The 22,834-nt window shown below is 45.9% G+C and overlaps 1 protein-coding gene and 1 long non-coding RNA gene across 2 annotated transcripts; both read left to right on the forward strand.

The window, feature by feature from the left end:
* The first annotated feature begins 434 nt into the window (after positions 1–434).
* On the forward strand, positions 435–6,535 carry LOC123725621 (uncharacterized). Its single transcript, XR_006758160.1, has 3 exons — positions 435–603; positions 6,351–6,415; positions 6,522–6,535. It is a non-coding gene; the product is annotated as an uncharacterized lncRNA (long non-coding RNA).
* Positions 6,536–6,720: 185 nt separating this feature from the next.
* On the forward strand, positions 6,721–10,967 carry LOC106564324 (zinc finger matrin-type protein 4-like). Its single transcript, XM_045692088.1, has 4 exons — positions 6,721–6,840; positions 6,967–7,059; positions 9,592–9,757; positions 9,890–10,967. Exons 1-4 carry the CDS (start codon positions 6,733–6,735, stop codon positions 10,135–10,137), a joined length of 615 nt encoding a protein of 204 aa, XP_045548044.1. The 5' UTR covers positions 6,721–6,732; the 3' UTR covers positions 10,138–10,967.
* Positions 10,968–22,834: the final 11,867 nt, after the last annotated feature.

Genomic DNA, 22,834 nt, shown 5'->3' on the forward strand with positions numbered 1-22,834 from the left:
TAAAAAACAAAGGTTAATGCTGCTGTCTGGACTCCCACACACAAGTATATCAAATCAAATGTATTTATATAGCCCTTCTTACATCAGCTGATATATCAAAGTTCTGTTCAGAAACCCAGCCTGAAACCCCAAACCGCAAGCAATGCAGGTGTAGAAGCACGTATATTAGCCTCTCTTCTTCATGTTCTGAGCTAACTCACGTCAACAACAAAAACTGCATTGTACATGTTCATTATTTCAAAAGACTCACATTTCATTTTATATATGTTGTACAGAGATAATTTGCTAATAAATGCTAAATATTTCTTAGTGTACTATTGTAGCATTATACCGGAGGTATACTAATGAGGCAACAACGCCATTTTTGACATGCCCAGACAGGTAACAAAATGAACAACAACTAACTAATTAGCACAAACATTACATATCAAATCGTCACATTTCACAACATACCTGCATGGAATGGACACAAATACAAAGCAAATGTTGATGCTGCCGTTTGGACTACCATACACAAGTTTATTGCCTGATAAAAGACAAAAGAGTGCCGAATTCCTGTCAGAAAACTCACGCTGTCTGCACCTGAGACCCTCTCCCGCAAAGGTAACGGTGGCTGGGCAAGCCTTGCAAAGTTGAAATCAAAGTTCCACTCGAACACTATCCACATTAACACTAATATAAATATTCCTAAAAACTGTAGTGCAACACTAAATCAATGACGATATAATTTTCAATAGTCTTTTTTTGTACATTTGTGGACATTTGCGAACCTAACACATACCTCTCCTCATCACGCGCTGAGCAAACCGAAGAGTAAAAGCATGGCTCCCGTTGATGACCTCACAGCATTAACACAATTTAGAAAATAAATACAATACAATAGTTCACTCTTAAAAGTAGTGCAACACATCTCAAAATAACCTTAAAACAATGAATTATAATAAATATGAGGGATTTTCGGTGAAATACATAAGGTATATGTTATACCTGTAAAACGTACGTAGCATTTGCTTCGGCACAGGTGTTGTGCTGAAAATCTCCCCTCTGCCAGAATCCCCCCCTTCGCGTTCTTCATTGCTGCGACTTGATTGCTAGTTGTCGTTTCTGCTCTCCACTCCTTTGTCAGTTTAGCGTACATTTCACTGATCTTAGTGGCAGAAAGCATTTTTGTCTGCAGTTTTCGGTTTGGCTATTTGTTTCAAGTGTATGTTGCGGTTCTAGCTTGTATGGCGCCCTGGGCGAACCCCCCTTCGGCGCCCACCCCGCCCACACCCGGGAGCGCCCCTTGTTGCCCCCGGCAAGATGCCCCTGGGCGGCTGCCAATGTCGCCTGTACCTAAATCCGCTACTGATTATTGTATTAGTCTATTAATAAATCTCTTTGCCAATCTCTCTCATGTCTTATTGAACTAGTATTTTTGAAAGTGTAAGGATAATTATTCAGCCATTGCTTGTCAACATTTTACTCCCTCCTCTATGTTTAATATAACACACATACATTAATTATTAATTTCGGTTGCCTATCCTGACGTGAAGTTTGACGTGAAGTTTGTTCTATAGAAAGTATTTGACTCTGATGTGTGTTGGAAATTAGAAGGGGGGGATTCTGGCAGGGGGATTTTCAGCACAACACCAGTACCTAACTTACTTGATGTTAGCTAGCAGCCAGCATTTATCTGCATTTGGAGAAAGTTCTGAACTCGATTATCTTTTGGACACCTAAAGCTATGAAAATCGTGCATATGTCATGTATGGAACTAGTCTGGGCTGTAGTCTGTTTAGCTAACATTCCACTCCTTGTAACATTACAAAGGGGGTCTGTAATGTATTGCATTGTTATCTAGGTATTCAATTCCCTTTTTAAATTATGCAAGACTACTTTACAATAATGGCAATTATGCATTATTTTAATCTTCCAATTTACCCATGTGGCTCTGACATGCATCGAATGCTACATAACTTTGCATGCATGCTTTCCATAAATGCAATGTACTGATGAAATGCCCCCCCCCCATGAATAATAAAAAAGGCAAGAAATGCAACATTAGGCCAACCTGACTAGCGAGAAAAGTGTTAAAAACCGTAGCTAGCGATCGTCAACATGACAGGATCTGAATGTAGGAAGAGACGAGTCACACACGCCTGTTTAGACAGTTTTCACCGCCTTCTTGTTATGAAGTCAATCAACTGTATTCGCTTCTCAAGTCGAAGTTATTGAGTTGACAATGTTTTGTGCTGTATAAATGTTTGGGAAAGTATTTGTTTTAAGCAAATAACGCCTGCCTGCCAGCTGCGAGAGAAAAGTAATCGCTAACGGTGCATATACACTAAATAGCGGTAAATTGCCGCGTGTCTCTTATGCCGCCCATTGTGACTCGCTTGTGGGCGTGCTGGGTGCATATGGCAGCATGAAGCAGCATGTTCGATTGGAAAAAGAGAGAAAGTAAATGAACTACCTAGATAGCTGAATGCAGCCTGCCGCAATATTGGTTAACATATGGCATATACACAAACTTGGCAGTTGTGTCAAGTTGGCTGTATGTCCTTTGTGTGGCGGGCCATGCACGATACACACGGGAAACTGTCGAGCGTGACAAATCCAGCAGCGTTGCAGTTCTTGACACACTCAAACCGGTGCGCCTACCATACCCCATTCAAAGGCACTTAAATCTTTTGTCTGGCCCATTCACCTCTGAAGGGCACACACAATCCATGTCTCAATTGTCTCAAGGCTTAAAAATCCTTCATTAACCTGTCTCCTCCCCTTCATCTACACTGAAGTGGATTTAACAAGTGACATCACTAAGGGAGTATACATTCACCTGGTCAGTCTATGTCATGGAAAGAGCAGGCGTTCATAATGTTTTGAACAAACAGGACACGCACGCCTCTGAGAATCACGCAGCGCTGCTGGGCTGGCCAAAGGCACAGTAGGGTCACACATGCCGCTTTGAATGGGTCGGTTGTGTGAAGAGGACACACATAACTTTGTCCTTTTTAAAATATTTATTTTGAGTGAAAACGTCTTCACAAATCGTGATTTTATCAGGAGAGAAGATATTCCATGCGGTAATAATCCGATTATTTCTCTCTCTGTCTCTCTGTCTATGGCGCACAGCTCACCATCTGCATTTTTTGTGATACCGGGAGCACGTCAGCTGGTGCGTGGTAGCTGCAGTGTTAGTAATAACGGACAGCATTACTGTGCAGACACGGAGGACGGTCTCTCGCGGGTGACGGGTCCGGGTCCGTTGCATTTCTAACTGCCATGGGGAGAAAACGGTTGGCTGAAAACACTCCGGCTCAAGGGTGAATGACCGCACACCGAGAAGCGAGCGAGCAGATGCTGTTAATTCAACAACCAAATGCAATTGATTTTACATACAACAAACACTAGAAGCTATCGTCAGAGCTTTGGACTCTAAACTTTTATATTTCTTAGTTATATCTTGTCTAAAACTTCCCCGATATTGGGTGTTTGGACTGGAGAGAACAGAAGGTGAGTACATCATAAGAGATGGAGGGAGAGGGGGACTCATTTAAGGTTAACTTGAGTGTATCAATGTGGTATCATGTGGTATATGCAGTACTTAGATGTAGAAATGCAACCAGTGTTTCTGGCTCTCTCTTCTGCACTTCCTTTTCTCTGTATGCTCTCTCCCTTTTTCTCTTCCTATATTTTTCCCTCTCTCTCTCTTTCTAGGTCTCTCTCTCTTTCTCTCTAGGTCTCTCTCTCTCTCTAGGTCTCTGTCTCTATCTCTCTCTCCCTGTCTCGCTCTCTCTAGGTCTCTCTGTCTCTCTCTATCTAGGTCTCTATTTCTCTCTTTCCAGGTCTCTCTCTCTCTAGGTCTCTGTCTCTATCTAGTTCTCTGTCTCTCTCTCTCTAAGTCTCTCTGTCTTGCTCTCTCTAGGTCTCTCTCTAGGTCTCTCTCTCTGGGTCTATCTCTCTAGGTCTCTCTCTCTGGGTCTCTCTCTCTAGGTCTCTCTCTCTCTCCTCTGCCATCAAGAGTGATTGGTTGACCGTTACTATGGTATCACTGGGGTGGTAAAGGCTCAATTTACCGTCAGACTAGAGGGAAGAGGGGATACAACTCAGACTAGAGGGAAGAGGGGATACAACTCAGACTAGAGGGAAGAGGGGATACAACTCAGACTAGAGGGAAGACGGGATACAACTCAGACTAAAGGGAAGAGGGGATACATCTCAGACTAGAGGGAAGAGGGGATATAACTCAGACTAGAGGGAAGAGGGGATATAACTCAGACTAGAGGGAAGAGGGGATACAACTCAGACTAGAGGGGATACAACTCAGACTAGAGGGAAGAGGAGATACAACTCAGACTAGAGGGAAGAGGGGATACAACTCAGACTAGAGGGAAGAGGGGATACAACTCAGACTAGAGGGAAGAGGGGATACAACTCAGACTAGAGGGAAGAGGGGATACAACTCAGACTAGAGGGAAGAGGGGATACAACTCAGACTAGAGGGAAGAGGGGATACAACTCAGACTAGAGGGAAGAGGGGATACAACTCAGACTAGAGGGAAGAGAGGATACATCTCAGACTAGAGGGAAGAGGGGATACAACTCAGACTAGAGGGAAGAGGGGATACAACTCAGACTAGAGGGAAGAGGGGATACAACTCAGACTAGAGGGAAGAGAGGATACATCTCAGACTAGAGGGAAGAGGGGATAGAACTCAGACTAGAGGGAAGAGGGGATACAACTCAGACTAGAGGGAAGAGGGGATATAACTCAGACTAGAGGGAAGAGGGGATATAACTCAGACTAGAGGGAAGAGGGGATACAACTCAGACTAGAGGGAAGAGGGGATATAACTCAGACTAGAGGGAAGAGGGGATATAACTCAGACTAGAGGGAAGAGGGGATACAACTCAGACTAGAGGGAAGAGAGGATACAACTCAGACTAGAGGGAAGAGGGGATACAACTCAGACTAGAGGGAAGAGGGGATACAACTCAGACTAGAGGGAAGAGGGGATACAACTCAGACTAGAGGGAAGAGAGGATACAACTCAGACTAGAGGGAAGAGGGGATACAACTCAGACTAGAGGGAAGAGGGGATACAACTCAGACTAGAGGGAAGAGGGGATACAACTCAGACTAGAGGGAAGAGGGGATAGAACTCAGACTAGAGGGAAGAGGGGATACAACTCAGACTACAGGGAAGAGGGGATACAACTCAGACTAGAGGGAAGAGGGGATACATCTCAGACTAGAGGGGATACAACTCAGACTAGAGGGAAGAGGGGATACATCTCAGACTAGAGGGAAGAGGGGATACAACTCAGACTAGAGGGAAGAGGGGATACATCTCAGACTAGAGGGAAGAGGGGATAGAACTCAGACTAGAGGGGATACAACTCAGACTAGAGGGAAGAGGGGATACATCTCAGACTAGAGGGAAGAGGGGATACAACTCAGACTAGAGGGAAGAGGGGATACAACTCAGACTAGAGGGAAGAGGGGATACATCTCAGACTAGAGGGAAGAGGGGATACAACTCAGACTAGAGGGAAGAGGGGATACAACTCAGACTAGAGGGAAGAGGGGATACAACTCAGACTAGAGGGAAGAGGGGATACATCTCAGACTAGAGGGAAGAGGGGATACAACTCAGACTAGAGGGAAGAGGGGATACATCTCAGACTAGAGGGAAGAGGGGATACAACTCAGACTAGAGGGAAGAGGGGATACAACTCAGACTAGAGGGAAGAGGGGATACAACTCAGACTAGAGGGAAGAGGGGATACATCTCAGACTAGAGGGAAGAGGGGATACAACTCAGACTAGAGGGAAGAGGGATACATCTCAGACTAGAGGGAAGAGGGGATACAACTCAGACTAGAGGGAAGAGGGGATACAACTCAGACTAGAGGGAAGAGGGGATACAACTCAGACTAGAGGGAAGAGGGGATACAACTCAGACTAGAGGGAAGAGGAGATACAACTCAGACTAGAGGGAAGAGGGGATACAACTCAGACTAGAGGGAAGAGGGGATACAACTCAGACTAGAGGGAAGAGGGGATACAACTCAGACTAGAGGGAAGAGGGGATACAACTCAGACTAGAGGGAAGAGGGGATACATCTCAGACTAGAGGGAAGAGGGGATACAACTCAGACTAGAGGGAAGGAGTAGAGGAGACAGGTTGAAGGGAATAAAAAAGTTGTTGTTATCTATCCTCTCCTTCTCTCCTTTTTCTATCTGTCTGTCTGTCTGTCTGTCTGTCTGTCTGTCTGTCTGTCTGTCTCTCTCTCTCTCTCTCGGTGTGTGTGTGTACAGATGAAGTGGGTAACAGGTGTGTGTGATGGTGGTCTCTTCACAGAGAGCTACTGTAACATCTGCAACGCTCAACTCATCTCAGAGTCTCAACGCGTGGCACACTACGAGGTTAGTCTCTCACACACACACACACACACACACACACACACACACACACACACACACCTGTAAATACCCTGTAACAGTTTCCTTTGTCTTGTCTCTTGTCCTTCAGAGTAAGAAACATGCCAACAAGGTCCGTCTCTTCTACATGCTTCACCCTGAGGATGGAGGACCTCCCTCCAAGAGACTGAGACCTGACAACGCTGTACGTCTGTCTGTGTGTGTGTCTGTCTGTCTGTCTGTCTGTCTGTCTGTCTGTCTGTCTGTCTGTCTGTCTGTCTGTCTCTCTCTCTCTCTCTCTCTCTCGGTGTGTGTGTGTACAGATGAAGTGGGTAACAGGTGTGTGTGATGGTGGTCTCTTCACAGAGAGCTACTGTAACATCTGCAACGCTCAACTCATCTCAGAGTCTCAACGCGTGGCACACTACGAGGTTAGTCTCTCTCTCACACACACACACACACACACACACACACACACACACACACACACACACACACACACACACACCTGTAAATACCCTGTAACAGTTTCCTTTGTCTTGTCTCTTGTCCTTCAGAGTAAGAAACATGCCAACAAGGTCCGTCTCTTCTACATGCTTCACCCTGAGGATGGAGGACCTCCCTCCAAGAGACTGAGACCTGACAACGCTGTACGTCTGTCTGTGTGTGTGTGTCAGTGTTCGTGTCTTTCTCGCATCCCTTCTCTCTCTACCTCTTCCTCTGCTAGGCCAACTAACAGTCAGTCAGACAGAATGTTACCTCTTCCTCTGCTAGGCCAACTAACAGTCAGTCAGACAGAATGTTACCTCTTCCTCTGCTAGGCCAACTAACAGTCAGTCAGACAGAATGTTACCTCTTCCTCTGCTAGGCCAACTAACAGTCAGTCAGACAGAATGTTACCTCTTCCTCTGCTAGGCACACTAACAGTCAGTCAGACAGAATGCTACCTCTTCCTCTGCTTGGCCAACTAACTGTCAGTCAGACAGAATGTTACCTCTTCCTCTGCTAGGCCAACTAACAGTCAGTCAGACAGAATGTTACCTCTTCCTCTTCCTCTGCTAGGCCAACTAACAGTCAGTCAGACAGAATGTTACCTCTTCCTCTGCTAGGCCAACTAACAGTCAGTCAGACAGAATGTTACCTCTTCCTCTGCTAGGCACACTAACAGTCAGTCAGACAGAATGTTACCTCTTCCTCTGCTAGGCACACTAACAGTCAGTCAGACAGAATGTTACCTCTTCCTCTGCTAGGCCAACTAACAGTCAGTCAGACAGAATGTTACCTCTTCCTCTGCTAGGCCAACTAACAGTCAGTCAGACAGAATGTTACCTCTTCCTCTGCTAGGCACACTAACAGTCAGTCAGACAGAATGTTACCTCTTCCTCTGCTTGGCCAACTAACAGTCAGTCAGACAGAATGTTACCTCTTCCTCTGCTAGGCCAACTAACAGTCAGTCAGACAGAATGTTACCTCTTCCTCTTCCTCTGCTAGGCCAACTAACAGTCAGTCAGACAGAATGTTACCTCTTCCTCTGCTAGGCCAACTAACAGTCAGTCAGACAGAATGTTACCTCTTCCTCTGCTAGGCACACTAACAGTCAGTCAGACAGAATGTTACCTCTTCCTCTGCTAGGCCAACTAACAGTCAGTCAGACAGAATGTTACCTCTTCCTCTGCTAGGGCAACTAACAGTCAGTCAGACAGAATGTTACCTCTTCCTCTGCTAGGCCAACTAACAGTCAGTCAGACAGAATGTTACCTCTTCCTCTGCTTGGCCAACTAACAGTCAGTCAGACAGAATGTTACCTCTTCCTCTGCTAGGCCCACTAACAGTCAGTCAGACAGAATGTTACCTCTTCCTCTTCCGCTAGGCCAACTAACAATCAGTCAGACAGAATGTTACCTCTTCCTCTGCTAGGCCAACTAACAGTCAGTCAGACAGAATGTTACCTCTTCCTCTGCTAGGCCAACTAACAGTCAGTCAGACAGAATGTTACCTCTTCCTCTGCTAGGCCAACTAACAGTCAGTCAGACAGAATGTTACCTCTTCCTCTGCTAGGCACACTAACAGTCAGTCAGACAGAATGTTACCTCTTCCTCTGCTAGGCCAACTAACAGTCAGTCAGACAGAATGTTACCTCTTCCTCTGCTAGGCACACTAACAGTCAGTCAGACAGAATGTTACCTCTTCCTCTGCTAGGCACACTAACAGTCAGTCAGACAGAATGTTACCTCTTCCTCTGCTAGGCACACTAACAGTCAGTCAGACAGAATGTTACCTCTTCCTCTGCTAGGCCAACTAACAGTCAGTCAGACAGAATGTTACCTCTTCCTCTGCTAGGCCAACTAACAGTCAGTCAGACAGAATGTTACCTCTTCCTCTGCTAGGGCAACTAACAGTCAGTCAGACAGAATGTTACCTCTTCCTCTGCTAGGCCAACTAACAGTCAGTCAGACAGAATGTTACCTCTACCTCTTCCTCTGCTTGGCCAACTAACAGTCAGTCAGAGAGAATGTTACCTCTTCCTCTGCTAGGCACACTAACAGTCAGTCAGACAGAATGTTACCTCTTCCTCTGCTAGGCCAACTAACAGTCAGTCAGACAGAATGTTACCTCTTCCTCTGCTAGGCACACTAACAGTCAGTCAGACAGAATGTTACCTCTTCCTCTGCTAGGCCAACTAACAGTCAGTCAGACAGAATGTTACCTCTTCCTCTGCTAGGCCAACTAACAGTCAGTCAGACAGAATGTTACCTCTTCCTCTGCTAGGCCAACTAACAGTCAGTCAGACAGAATGTTACCTCTTCCTCTGCTAGGCACACTAACAGTCAGTCAGACAGAATGTTACCTCTTCCTCTGCTAGGCCAACTAACAGTCAGTCAGACAGAATGTTACCTCTTCCTCTTCCTCTGCTAGGGCAACTCTTTGTACATGTACGTGCAGTGTGTGTGTGTTTGTGTGTGTGTACATTCAAAGCGCTGTGTCCCCATGGGGGACACTGGTCCAGCAGTCCTGTGTGTCTGCAGATAAAACTCAGCTTCCTTTGATCTCTGCAATGAATTATGGAGGTTGAATCTCTCTCTCTCACACACACACACACACACACACACACACACACACACACACCACACCCTCTCTCTCTTCCTATCTCTCTTTCTCTCCTATCTCTCTTTCTCCTCCAGGATAGTGAGGAGAGAGCTGTGGATGGTAACAAGTGTTGTAGTCTGTGTAACATGTTCTTTACCTCAGCCATAGTGGCCCAGTCCCACTACCAGGGAAAGACCCATGCTAAGAGCGTAAAACTAGTGTTGGGCTCCTCACCGACTATTTCTACTACCCCTACCACAGGTAACACACACACACACACACTCAGACACACACACACACACACACGCACATTTTTCAATACACACACACACTTTCCTTAATAATCACGTTTCATGAATACGCACTCCTTATTTCCTGTTTCCTGTGTCACAGACTCCTCCCCCTGTCCATCAGACACGCCCCCTCTGCCAATGCCGCCTCCCCCAGCCCCTCCCATTACCTGGCTAGTGACCAATGGCAACACAGCGTGTAGGTCGTGCTTCCTGTGTGGGGCATGGTTCAACAACCCAGCGATGGCCCAGCAGCACTACGAGGGGAAGAAGCACCGCCGGAACGCAGCCAGGAGACAACTACTGGATCAACTAGCTGATAACCTGGACAGCAACCAGAACACAGGTTAGAGGTCAGGGGTTAAAGTTCAGGGGTCAGGAATGCAGCCAGGGCACGACTTCTGGAACAACTGACAGATAATTGGATATGAAGCAGAACACATGTTATAGGTCAGCTGTTAGAGGTCAGAGGTTTGGGAGTTTAGAGGTCAAACTAGGGTCAAAGGTTATGGCAGGTGTAGCTAGGCGTAGGGTCTAAGATTATATAAGGTATGATTACAGGACCGGTGTTATGGTGGCTTTAGTGGGCGTGGCCCACCCTACCATACCCTGCCGTACCTCCTTGACCATCCAAATAAAATATTTAAATATAGATGATTTATTTGACCTAGATGCACGCCGACAGAGACAAATACATCTCAGATAAAGCATCGGCGTGAAACAGCGACTGATATTATATAAGAACGGTTAATAGTAGGTTAACACCATCTGCTTTAATTCACTCCGGAAACAGTCATTCAAGAAGATCTAAACGCATATTCCCATGAAACTGATTGACATCAAATGATTGACGTGCAGTTTGGACATTTCACCTGTAAAACGTGAAGAATTATCATTAAAGCAGATGGTGTTAACTAACTATTAGCCATTCTTATATGATATTAAGCTGTTTCCTGAGTGAATTAAAGCAGATGGTGACTGATCAACAAGTAGCCTATCTGAACACTGAGTTGACATCATATTTGCTTAGCAACAACATAAGCTCAAGAAACTTGTCATGATTGACGGCCATGTTTTCCAAGTTACCGTAATTTCCGGACTATTAAGCGCACCTGAATATAAGCCGCACCCACTGAATTGAATTTTTTATTTTTAACATAAATAAGCCGCACATGTCTATAAGCCGCAGGTGCCTACCGGTACATTGAAACAAATTAACTTTACACAGGCTTTAACGAAACACGGCTTGTAACAAAAATAAATAGGCTTTAACGAAACAAGGCTTGTAACAAAAATAAATAGGCTTTAACGAAACACGGCTTGTAACAAAAAATAAAAAATTAGCAGTAAGCTTTAGTTGTCTTTTTGCACTGAGTCAATTCCTCACGCTGCTGTTTCCAACGTCTTATCATCGACTCATTAAGACCAAGCTCCCGTGCAGCAGCTCTATTTCCTTTTCCAACAGCCAGATCAATCGCCTTCAACTTGAAAGCTGCATCATATGCATTTCTCCGTGTCTTTGCCATGATGAGGGTGACAAAATGACTACCGTAATCAGAATGATAGGAAGTTTGAGAGCGCTCGATTTAATCTAAACAGTAAACAACAAAAAGTTGTTTGACCTTAACCCGTTCGGCAATTTCATTGGTCTAATGAAAGCTTCATGCCGCCAAAAAACTGAGCACGTCACAGAATGTTTTTTTTGGCAAAAAAAATTGAAAGCGGGAAAAATCCATATATTAGCCGCGTCATTGTTTAAGCCGCGAGGTTCAAAGCTGGGAAAAAAGTTGCGGCTTATAGTCCGGAATTTACGGTATATGCAGCTTTGTGCCTGTGTCCTCTAGCTGAGCCCACATTTACCAATAATTTTAACTACATCAATCACACGTTTCATGACCTGCCTTCTCTTTCTGACCTGGTCTTGTTGAACTGACATGTGCTTATCACTCAGAAGGGTACGGATGTCTGCTTTTCTGGCTCTGAGGAAAAAAGCTTCTGCACTTTCTCTATGTGTCTTGCTTCTCTCATGTTCCTGAACTCTCTGAGGAGCATGTTTCCAGGCCTGCATGCCTCCTTTGACAAATGCACTATCACTGGCTGAAGGTTTTGCAAATGCAAGACAAACTGAGCAGAACAAGAACCGGCATTCTTCTCTGTTCTAAACGTTCCAAATACCCATAGTGTTCCATTAGTCCTCTCCTCCAATCAGATGCTTCGGTTTGTTCCAAATTAGAGAAAGAGAGAAAAAACCTGCCAATTAAGAGCCTAGCTTATTCCAAAAGTTTTTCAGCCAGTCACGTACCTCCGAAATTTTCATGACTTCACTTAATCACAACAAAATCTTTTTCTGTCAGCCATTGATGATACCCGGTGAGTATATGAGGGAAATGTGCTTAATTTGCAATGAATGTACCATCGACGGCTAAATGTGATGAAATATGACAATAACATGTCTAGCCAACCGACTTGTTTGACTGCAGGGCTACCAAAAATGTGTATTTTAATGACGTTATTAGATTGCTAGCTACTGTAAATATAGTATAGGGTGACGCTGCACAGGAAAGTTAGCATTACGTAACAAGGTTTACAAAGTTCACAAACTTCATTTGACCGCTGACAATCCTGTAAAACCTTAGTTAACATTTATATCAACTCAAAGTTGGAATTCTACACTATTTAATTGACAAATTTCTTTCGTTTTTCGATGCGTTTGAAGTGTATGTAGTTGAATGCACTCTCTGATATGTGACAACCTGTTGGTTATTGGGGCAAACGTGTCTTTCTTTGTAAACTGAATTAAACTGCATATGAAGTAATGATCAATTCGGATGCAGAGCTGGTCAAAGCAGCTGCTGACATAGACACGTGTATGTTTTTACGTCACTATTAATTGACATAGGACATTGATAAGTATTCAGTTGAAGTTTGCTGAAGTATTAAAGTGTTTTCTATTATTTCCTATCGTCAACCCAGGGAAATGTATTGGTAAGTCATCTAGGTTTAGTGGAGAGTCACTGCATGTATGCACTACTAAATATCTTACCTTGTCACTGTTGCTGTCATCCTGCATGTAGCTGTCATCCTGTATGTCACGTAATCATGAGTTTCTCTTTTTCCATTTTAATCACTAATTTAATTTCAGTTTGTTAGGGTTGAACTGGCTATTTGTTTGCATAACTTATATAATATACTGGGGAAGCTATGCTACAATAGTAAGTACATGAACTACGGATAAATCAACTGCTGAAGACAAGAAGAACTACACCCGGAGACAGGAAGTGCGTCACGAGGCTGGGACCAGCCTGCACGCCGACGATAGGAGGAGCAAGTTTAAACCACGGTCCTCCTCCCTCTGACAGGCCAGCATTGAGCGGGAACTATCTCTGTCAGAGTATAAAAGAGAGAACAAAGGATGTGTCGTTCTCTTCTCTGTCTGCCCTGCGAGGTGTCACAGAGAGACCGTATATATACGAACCACCTATTTACCACACACGTGTTTGCATTGAATAAAGTACAAATAAATCAGAAGTTACTATGTGCTGACTATTTTGTTCTGATACCAGAATTGAATTGACGCAACTTTAACAAGTTTTACTCTCAAACTTGACCAACACTCATTTCGTTCTTTTGTTACAGCCTATCAATGATTGATATTCATGTGGGCATGTTGGAATGTGCTATTAATGCACGTAATTCGTATGATTTCTCTCTTTCTCTCGCGTTTTTTTCCTTGGGCACTGGGCGGCAGTTCACCGATCTGAAGGTCTGACCTAGGGGAACCCGCTGATGCACCCAGGTTTGGGCCATCCAATCCCACCGCCCCTGAAAACGAAAGCTCTCCTGAAGCCCCTGATGTTCTGAAAGAGCTGCAACACCTGAACCCGTACCAATCAGCTGGGCTAGACAATCTGGACCCTCTCTTTCTAAAATGATCTGCCGCCATTGTTGCAACCCCTATTACCAGTCTGTTCAACCTCTCTTTCGTATCGTCCGAGATCCCTTTAAGATTGTAAAGCTGCCGCATTCAGCCCCCTCTTCAAAGGAGGTAACACTCTGGACCCAGACTGTTATAGACCTATATCCATCCTGCCCTGCCTTTCTAAAGTCTTCAAAAGCCAAGTTAATAAACAGTTCACTGACCATTTCGAATCCCACCGTACCTTCTCCGCTGTGCAATCCAGTTTCCAAGCTGGTCACGGGTGCACCTCAGCCACGCTCAAGGTACCAAACGATATCATAACTGCCATCGATAAAAGACAGTACTGTGCAGCCATCTTCATCGACCTGGCCAAGGCGTTCGACTCTGTCAATCACCGTATTCTTATCGGCAGACTCAATAGACTTGGTTCCTGAAATGACTGCCTCGCCTGGTTCACCAACTACTTCGCAGACAGAGTTAAGTGTGTCAAATCGGAGGGCCTGTTGTCCGCACCTCTGGCAGTCTCTATGGGGGTACCACAGGGTTCAATTCTCGGGCCGACTCTTTTCTCTGTATATATCAATGATGTCGCTCTTGCTGCGGGTGATTCCAGGGTCCACGTCTACGCAGACGACAGCATTCTGTATTCTTCTGGCCCTTCTTTGGACACTGTGTTAACTAACCTCCAAATGAGCTTCAATGCCATACAGCACTCAATCCATGGCCTCCAACTGCCTAACTAACCCTAGTAAAACTGACAATCCCACCGATCCTCGACTTCGGCGATGTCATCTACAAAATAGCTTCCAATACTCTACTCAGCAAACTGGATGCAGTCTATCACCGTGCCATCCGTTTTGTTACCAAAGCCCCTTATACCACCCACCACTGCGACCTGTATGCTCTAGTCGGCTGGCCGTCGCGACATATTCGTCTCCAGACCCACTGGCTCCAGGTCATCTATAAATCTATGCTAGGTAAAGCTCCGCCTAATCTCAGCTCACTGGTCACGATAACAACTCCCAACCATAGCACGCGCTCCAGCAGGTATATCTCACTGGTCATCCCCAAAGCCAACACCTCTTTTTGCCGCCTTTCCTTCCAGTTCTCTGCTGCCAGTGACTGGAACGAATTGCAAAAATTGCTGAAGCTGGAGACTTATATTTCCCTCACTTACTTTAAACATCAGCTAACCGATCGCTGCAGCTGTACATAGTCCATCTGTAAATAGCCCACCCAATCTACCTACCTCATCCTCATACTGTTTTGATTTACTTTTCTGCTCTTTTGCACACCAGAATCTCTACTTGCACATCATCATCTGCTCATCTATCACTCCAATGTTAATCTGCTAAATTGTAATTACTTCGCTACTATGGCCTATTTATTGCCTTACCTCCTCACACCATTTGCACACACTGTATATAGACTCTTTTTTTTCTATTGTGTTATTGACTGTACGCTTGTTTATTCCATGTGTAACTCTGTGTTGTTGTTTGTGTCGCACTGCTTTGCTTTATCTTGGCCAGGTCGCAGTTGTAAATGAGAACTTGTTCTCAACTAGCTTACCTGGTGAAATAAAAAATCGCCACGATTCTCCTCACCCTGACCACTCCTCTGATTCAGAGGTAATTGTAATTGTCCTTTGTGTTGAAAATAAAAATGCTATTGCAACCTCTTTGAAATAAGGAATTGAGGCAAACTCAAGACAATTTTCTGGTGTTTAATACCAAGGATGCCATCAGCTGAGTGCATACATTTAGAAAGATCACAACACATCTTATACTCTTCCCTTGAAGGCGTCACCTCTCCAGCTATACATTTTATGACCCCAATGACTTTCCCCTTCTTTCCCCTGTGGAATATCCATGGTCCTCTTTGTTTAGCTATCCATCTTCTGGGCCTGACCCTGATCTCTGATCCTAGGCAATTTCCTCTTATGTGATTAGGTTCTGGTTTCCTAAATTAGCATACACAAAGTTTCATGTCAACTCAATTAATACTCACAGTAATCATTCACTAAACAGGATAAAAAACAAACTACAGTTTAACTTGAAACATGTTACATTTTAACAGATTCCATCTGATTTTTAGTTACACAATATAAAACAACTTCTATTTTCTTTGTAGAAGAATCTTATGTGTTACCCCTAAATGTTTGACATCGTCCTCATCGATTCTTCCATGTCTCTTTATCTTCAGGGGGCGACGCAAGGCCCTGATGCAATGCCGGGCTACCAGCATGTCCGCAGGCTTGCCAGGGCCTTGGTGGGGGTGAGGAACCGTCAGGGGCTGTCGGACCGCAGGGTAGATGGTCTGGTGGCGCTGTGGCTGGCGCTTGATCTACCCTGCCCGACACCAGGAGAGGATCGTTCAGGGGCGGTTCAAGGCAACGAAGGGGAAGTCGTCCATTATCCTAGGAAAAGACTCTCTCCAACGGTATGTTGTTAGTGTTCATGTCCTCCACCTTACTATTATATTGCCTGCCTTTACATTAAATGCATATGAAGGTCAGGCGATGGATATCATTATTTTCAATGTTCTCTAATTATTTATCTCCTCTGTTTCAGTTGCCTTCTCGGACTCAACTCGGGCCCTGCAAATTGGCCGGGCACCAGCCGTTTGGTGGAGGCAATTTGCAGTCAGCTCTGCCAAATCCATCCCAAAAAGAGCAGGTGGGCGCTCATTCTGGCAGACTACGTGGCCATCAGGGAGGCAGTGCTGAACAGCCCAAGGTTGATGGCCCAGACCAACCTTCAGCTCTTTGAGCTGAATCAAAGGACCATCAGTCAGTGGTAAGACATTAACTTATGGAAGACTTGTTACATAAACCAATGTGACTAATGACAATCTGAGTGACAGCTTGTGTTTGTTTTCTCTCCCTGTTTCAGGTACTCCCGGCGTCAGGAGAGGATGGTGCCGCAGCAGGGATTGGGGCTGCTGTTGCCCCCAGCGTCACCGCCCAGCCCCTCCCTGCAGCCAAGCCCCTCCACTACCAGCGGGAGGGAATCAAGACACCCTTCCCTTTCCCTAATCCGGTCCCACGCCAGACCACCCAGCAAGGAGGGCCTGCCCATTCTGCCAGCCCACCTGGAGCAACAACCCCCCCGCACTTCCTGGCCCCTCCCAACCTCCTCCAGTGCCAAGGACAATGGCTTGGAGGAGGAAGAGGATGGCGGAGGATACAGAGGAGGGGACAGCCGGAAAGAGAAGGCGACGTGAGCATTACATCTGCGCCAAATGCGGGTTGCGGGAGACAGGGCACAGCCGCTTCGGCAGCGTGGCGTTCTGCTCTGTTGCTGCGGGGGGGGGGGGGGGGGGGTGTAAGATCGTGGCCGGCGGAAATGAAGGACGCTAAGAGGCAAGGTGAAGAACACTGAGCCACTGGCTGGGTGGTCGGATGTTTTTTGTTGTTGTAAATAGTTCACTGTCCCCCTCTACCTGGACCGAGACCTTGAGCGCAGTGTAGAGGCTTGTGTGTGTTAAGGACCCTGAGAGATATAATATCTGTAGTCTATAAGACTACTGGTAGGTTAACCCATGGTAGGCAGTTCTGAAGCGAGACACCAGACTAACATCGGTCCGTTCCCAAGCAAAATGCACGTTTTCTTAGCACATTGATATTTTCTTTAGATAGTGAAATAAAAGTACTGTATAGCAAAAACAGACAGGATCGTGATGAACCTGTAAAAAAAAGGGATAGACATTAAAATATACATATACAAATCAAACATGATTTATCAATACATCTTCAAATGAAAACTCAACTTCTTGGTAGAGCTAATGTTTTTTTCTACAGCAGTAGCTATAACACATAGGTAAAACAATATAAGGCATGAATAGCTTACCTTATGCAAGTATAGACATTTCCGTCCACAGGTCAGTGGCCCAGATGCACTTTCTTCAAACTGCTCTTGATGGTGTAACGCCAATGTTATACATACACCAGGCCATCCGATTTGACACATTGAACTCTATCAGAGAAGTAGTTGGTGAACCAGGCGAAGCAATCATTTGAGAAACCAAGGCTATTGAGTCTGCCGATGAGGATGTGGTGATTGACAGAGTCGAAAGCCTTGGCTAGGTCAATGAATACGGCAGCACTGTATTGTTTCTTATCGATGGCGGTTATGATATCGTTGAGCGTGGCTGAGGTGCACCCATGACCAGCTCTAAAACCAGATTGCATAGCGGATAAGGTGCGGTGGGATTCGAAATGGTCGGTAATCTGTTTGTTGACTTGGCTTTCGAAGACCTTAGAAAGGCAGGGTAGGATAGATATAGGTCTGTAGCAGTTTGGGTCAAGAGTGTCCCCTCCTTTTAAGAGGGGGATGACAGCAGCTGCTTTCCATTCTTTTGGAATCTCAGACGACAAGAAGGAGAGGTTGAACAGGCTAGTAATAGGGGTTGCAACAATTTCGGCAGATAATTTTTGAAAGAAAGGGTCCAGATTGTCTAGCCCGGCTGATTTGTAGGGGTCCAGATTTTGCAGCTCTTTCAGAACATCAGCTGACTGGATTTGGGAGAAGGAGAAATGGGGAAGGCTTGGGCGAGTAGCTGTGGGGTGTGCAGTGCTGTTGACTGCAGTAGGGGTAGCCAGGTGGAAAGCATGGCCAACCGTAGAAAAATGCTTATTGAAATTCTCAATTATAGTGGATTTATCAGAGGTGACAGAGTTTCCTATCCTCAGTGCAGTGGGCAGCTGGGAGGTGTTGTTCTTATTCTCCATGGACTTTACAGTGTCCCAGAACTTTTTTGAGTTTGTGTTGCAGGAAGCAAATTTCTGCTTGAAAAAGCCAGCCTGGGCTCTTCTAACTGCCTGTGTATATTGGTTTCTAACTTTCCTGAAAAGTTGCATATCACGGGGGCTGTTCGATGCTAATGCAGAACGCATGTTTTTGTGTTGGTTAAGGGCAGTCAGGTCTGGAGAGAACCAAGGGCTATATCTGTTCCTGGTTCTAAATTTCTTGAATGGGGCATGCTTATTTAAGATGGTGAGGAAGGCATTGAAAAAAAATAACCAGGCATCCTCTACTGACGGGATGAGGTCAATATCCTTCCAGGATACCCGGGCCTGGTCGATTAGAACGGCTTGCTCACTGAAATTACAGAACATATTACAGAACTATTTACGACGATCCTCCAACTCCTTCCTTCGCCTCCTGTTGTCCTTGGCACCCGAGGCTCAGGCCCTCTCTTCTCCTCCAACCACTCCACAGCAGTTTTGCCTCCTCCTGCTGCCTCACAGAAGTGCTCTCCCCTGTACTGGCTGTGGGCAAATTCTTTTCTTTTAGGCTTGCCACATACCTTGCAGGGGAAAGCAACAGGAAACCTCCTCTTCGTCACAGGTCCACGGCCAGCCTGTGCAATTCTCCTCCTCAAATCTGTGGACCTGGACAAAGGGAGGCCTTTTGTGAGGGTGGAAGCGGCAACAACTCTAGCAATAGGGGGTTTGCTTGTTGATGGGCGCCGCTTATCTTTCCTCCTGACCCCCTTGTTGATTGTAGATGGAGCTGGCTTCAGTTTCTTGTCTACAGAGGGAAACACAGGTAGCGGCTTATTAGAACACATTACACAAAGGGAAATTGCTATAGTCAAACACACAAATTTGAATTTAAGAGAACTCACCTTTGGGGGGGTGTCTGTTCAGAACTGGGGGTCAACATGGACGGCTGAATTTCAGGTGTAGGGGGGAGACAACCTTCCGGTTGGAGCTGGTATCGGTTTCTTCTCTACAGAAGGACAAATCATCAAAAATCAAATCAAATCAAATGTATTTATATAGCCCTTCGTACATCAGCTGATATCTCAAAGTGCTGTACAGAAACCCAGCCTAAAACCCCAAACAGCAAGCAATGCATGTGAAAGAAGCACGGTGGCTAGGAAAAACTCCCTAGGAAAAACTCCCTAGAAAGGCCAAAAACCTAGGCAGAAACCTAGAGAGGAACCAGGCTATGAGGGGTGGCCAGTCCTCTTCTGGCTGTGCAGGGTGGATATTATAACAGAACATGGTAAAGATGTTAAAATGTTCATAAATGACCAGCATGGTCAAATAATAATAATCATAGTAGTTATCGAGGGTGCAACAAGCACGTCCGGTGAACAGGTCAGGGTTCCATAGCCGCAGGCAGAACAGTTGAAACTGGAGCAGCAGCACGGCCAGGTGGACTGGGGACAGCAAGGAGTCATCATACCAGGTAGTCCTGAGGCATGGTCCTAGGGCTCAGGTCCTCCGAGAGAAAGACAGAAAGAGAGAATTAGAGAGAGCATATTTAAAGAGAAATAAGTCCAGATGTAACAGACTGACCCTAGCCCCCCGACACATAAACTACTGCAGCATAAATTAAATAAATAAATAAATAGAATGACCTTCTTGATCCTAATCAGTCAGTTTTCAAGACTGGGCATTCAACTGAGACTGCTTTTCTCTGTGTCACGGAGGCTCTCCGCACTGCTAAAGCTGACTCTCTCCTCTGCTCTCATCCTTCTAGACCTATCTGCTGCCTTTGATACTGTGAACCATCAGATCCTCCTCTCCACCCTCTCCGAGTTGGGCATCTCCGGCGCGGCCCACGCTTGGATTGCGTCCTACCTGACAGGTCGCTCCTACCAGGTGGCGTGGCGAGAATCTGTCTCCGCACCATGCGCTCTCACCACTGGTGTCCCCCAGGGCTCTGTTCTAGGCCCTCTCCTATTCTCGCTATAGACCAAGTCACTTGGCTCTGTCATATCCTCACATGGTCTCTCCTATCATTGCTATGCAGACGACACACAAATAAATTTCTCCTTTCCCCCTTCTGATAACCAGGCGGCGAATCGCATCTCTGCATGTCTGTCAGACATATCAGTGTGGATGACGGATCACCAGCTCAAGCTGAACCTTGGCAAGACGGAGCTGCTCTTCCTCCCGGGGAAGGACTGCCCGTTCCATGATCTCGCCATCACGGTTGACAACTCCCTTGTGTCCTCCTCCCAGAGTGCTAAGAACCTTGGCGTGATCCTGGACAACACCCTGTCGTTCTCCACTAACATCAAGGCGGTGACCCGATCCTGTAGGTTCATGCTCTACAACATTCGCAGAGTACGACCCTGCCTCACACAGGAAGCGGCGCAGGTCCTAATCCAGGCACTTGTCATCTCCCGTCTGGATTACTGCAACTCGCTGTTGGCTGGGCTCCCTGCCTGTGCCATTAAACCCCTACAACTCATCCAGAACGCCGCAGCCCAGTCTGGTGTTCAACCTTCCCAAGTTCTCTCACGTCACCCCGCTCCTCCGCTCTCTCCACTGGCTTCCAGTCGAAGCTCGCATCCGCTACAAGACCATGGTGCTTGCCTATGGAGCTGTGAGGGGAACGGCACCTCCATACCTTCAGGCTCTGATCAGGCCCTACACCCAAACAAGGGCACTGCGTTCATCCTCCTCTGGCCTGCTGGCCCCCCTACCTCTGAGGAAGCACAGTTCCCGCTCAGCCCAGTCAAAACTGTTCGCTGCTCTGGCACCCCAATGGTGGAACAAGCTCCCTCACGACGCCAGGACAGCGGAGTCAATCACCACCTTCCGGAGACACCTGAAACCCCACCTCTTTAAGGAATACCTAGGATAGGATAAAGTAATCCTTCTAACCCCCCCCCTTAAAAGATTTAGATGCACTATTGTAAAGTGGTTGTTCCACTGGATATCATAAGGTGAATGCACCAATTTGTAAGTCGCTCTGGATAAGAGCGTCTGCTAAATGACTTAAATGTAAATGTAAATAAATACTGGAGGCTGAGACAGGAGGGATCAGAAGACACTGTGGCCCCATCCGATGATACCCCCGGACAGGGCCAAACAGGCAGGATATAACCCCACCCACTTTGCCAAAGCACAGCCCCCACACCACTAGAGGGATGTCTCCAACCACCAACTTACCGTCCTAAGACAAGGCCGAGTATAGCCCACAACGATCTCCGCCATGGCACAACCCAAGGGCGGGCGCCAGCCCAGACAGGAAGACCACGTCAGTGACTCAACCCACTCAAGTGACGCACCCCTCCCATGGACGGCATGGAAGAACACCAGTAAGCCAGTGACTCAGCCCCTGTAAAAGGGTTAGAGGCAGAGAATCCCAGTGGAAAGAGGGGAACCGGCAAGGCAGAGACTGCAAGGGCGGTTCGTTGCTCCAGCCTTTCCGTTCACCTTCACACTCCTGGGCCAGACTATACTTAATCATAGGACCTATTGAAGAGATAAGTCTTCAGTAAAGACTTAAAGGTTGAGACTGAGTCTGCGTCTCTCACATTGGTAGGCAGACCATTCAATAAAAATGGAGCTCTATAGGAGAAAGCCCTACCTCCAGCCGTTTGCTTAGAAATTCTAGGGACAATTAGGAGGCCTGCGTCTTGTGACCGTAGCGTACGTGTAGGTATGTACGGCAGGACCAGATCGTAAAGATAGGTAGGAGCAAGCCCATGTAATGCTTTGTAGGTTAGCAGTAAAACCTTGAAATCAGCCCTTGCCTTAACAGGAAGCCAGTGTAGGGAGGCTAGCACTGGAGTAATATGATCAAATTTTTTGGTTCTAGTCAGGATTCTAGCAGCCGTATTTAGCACTAACTGAAGTTTGTTTAGTGCTTTATCCGGGTAGCCGGAAAGTAGAGCATTTCAGTAGTCCAACCTAGAAGTAACAAAAGCATGGATTAATTTTTCTGCGTCATTTTTGGACAGAAAGTTTCTGATTTTTGCAATGTTACGGGGATGGAAAAAAGCTGTCCTTGAAACAGTCTTGATATGTTCTTCAAAAGAGAGATCAGGGTCCAGAGTAACGCTGAGGTCCTTCACAGTTTTATTTGAGACGACTGTACAACCATCCAGATTAATTGTCAGATTCAACAGAAGATCTCTTTGTTTCTTGGGACCTAGAACAAGCATCTCTGTTTTGTCCGAGTTTAAAAGTAGAAAGTTTGCAGCCATCCACTTCTTTATGTCTGAAACACAGGCTTCTAGCGAGGGCAATTTTGGGGCTTCACCATGTTTCATTGAAATGTACAGCTGTGTGTCGTCCGCATAGCAGTGAAATTTAACATTATGTTTTCGAATGACATCCCCAAGAGGTAAAATATATAGTGAAAACAATAGTGGTCCTAAAAC

Source organism: Salmo salar, chromosome ssa12, assembly GCF_905237065.1.
Source record: "Salmo salar chromosome ssa12, Ssal_v3.1, whole genome shotgun sequence".
Classification (NCBI taxonomy): domain Eukaryota; kingdom Metazoa; phylum Chordata; class Actinopteri; order Salmoniformes; family Salmonidae; genus Salmo; species Salmo salar.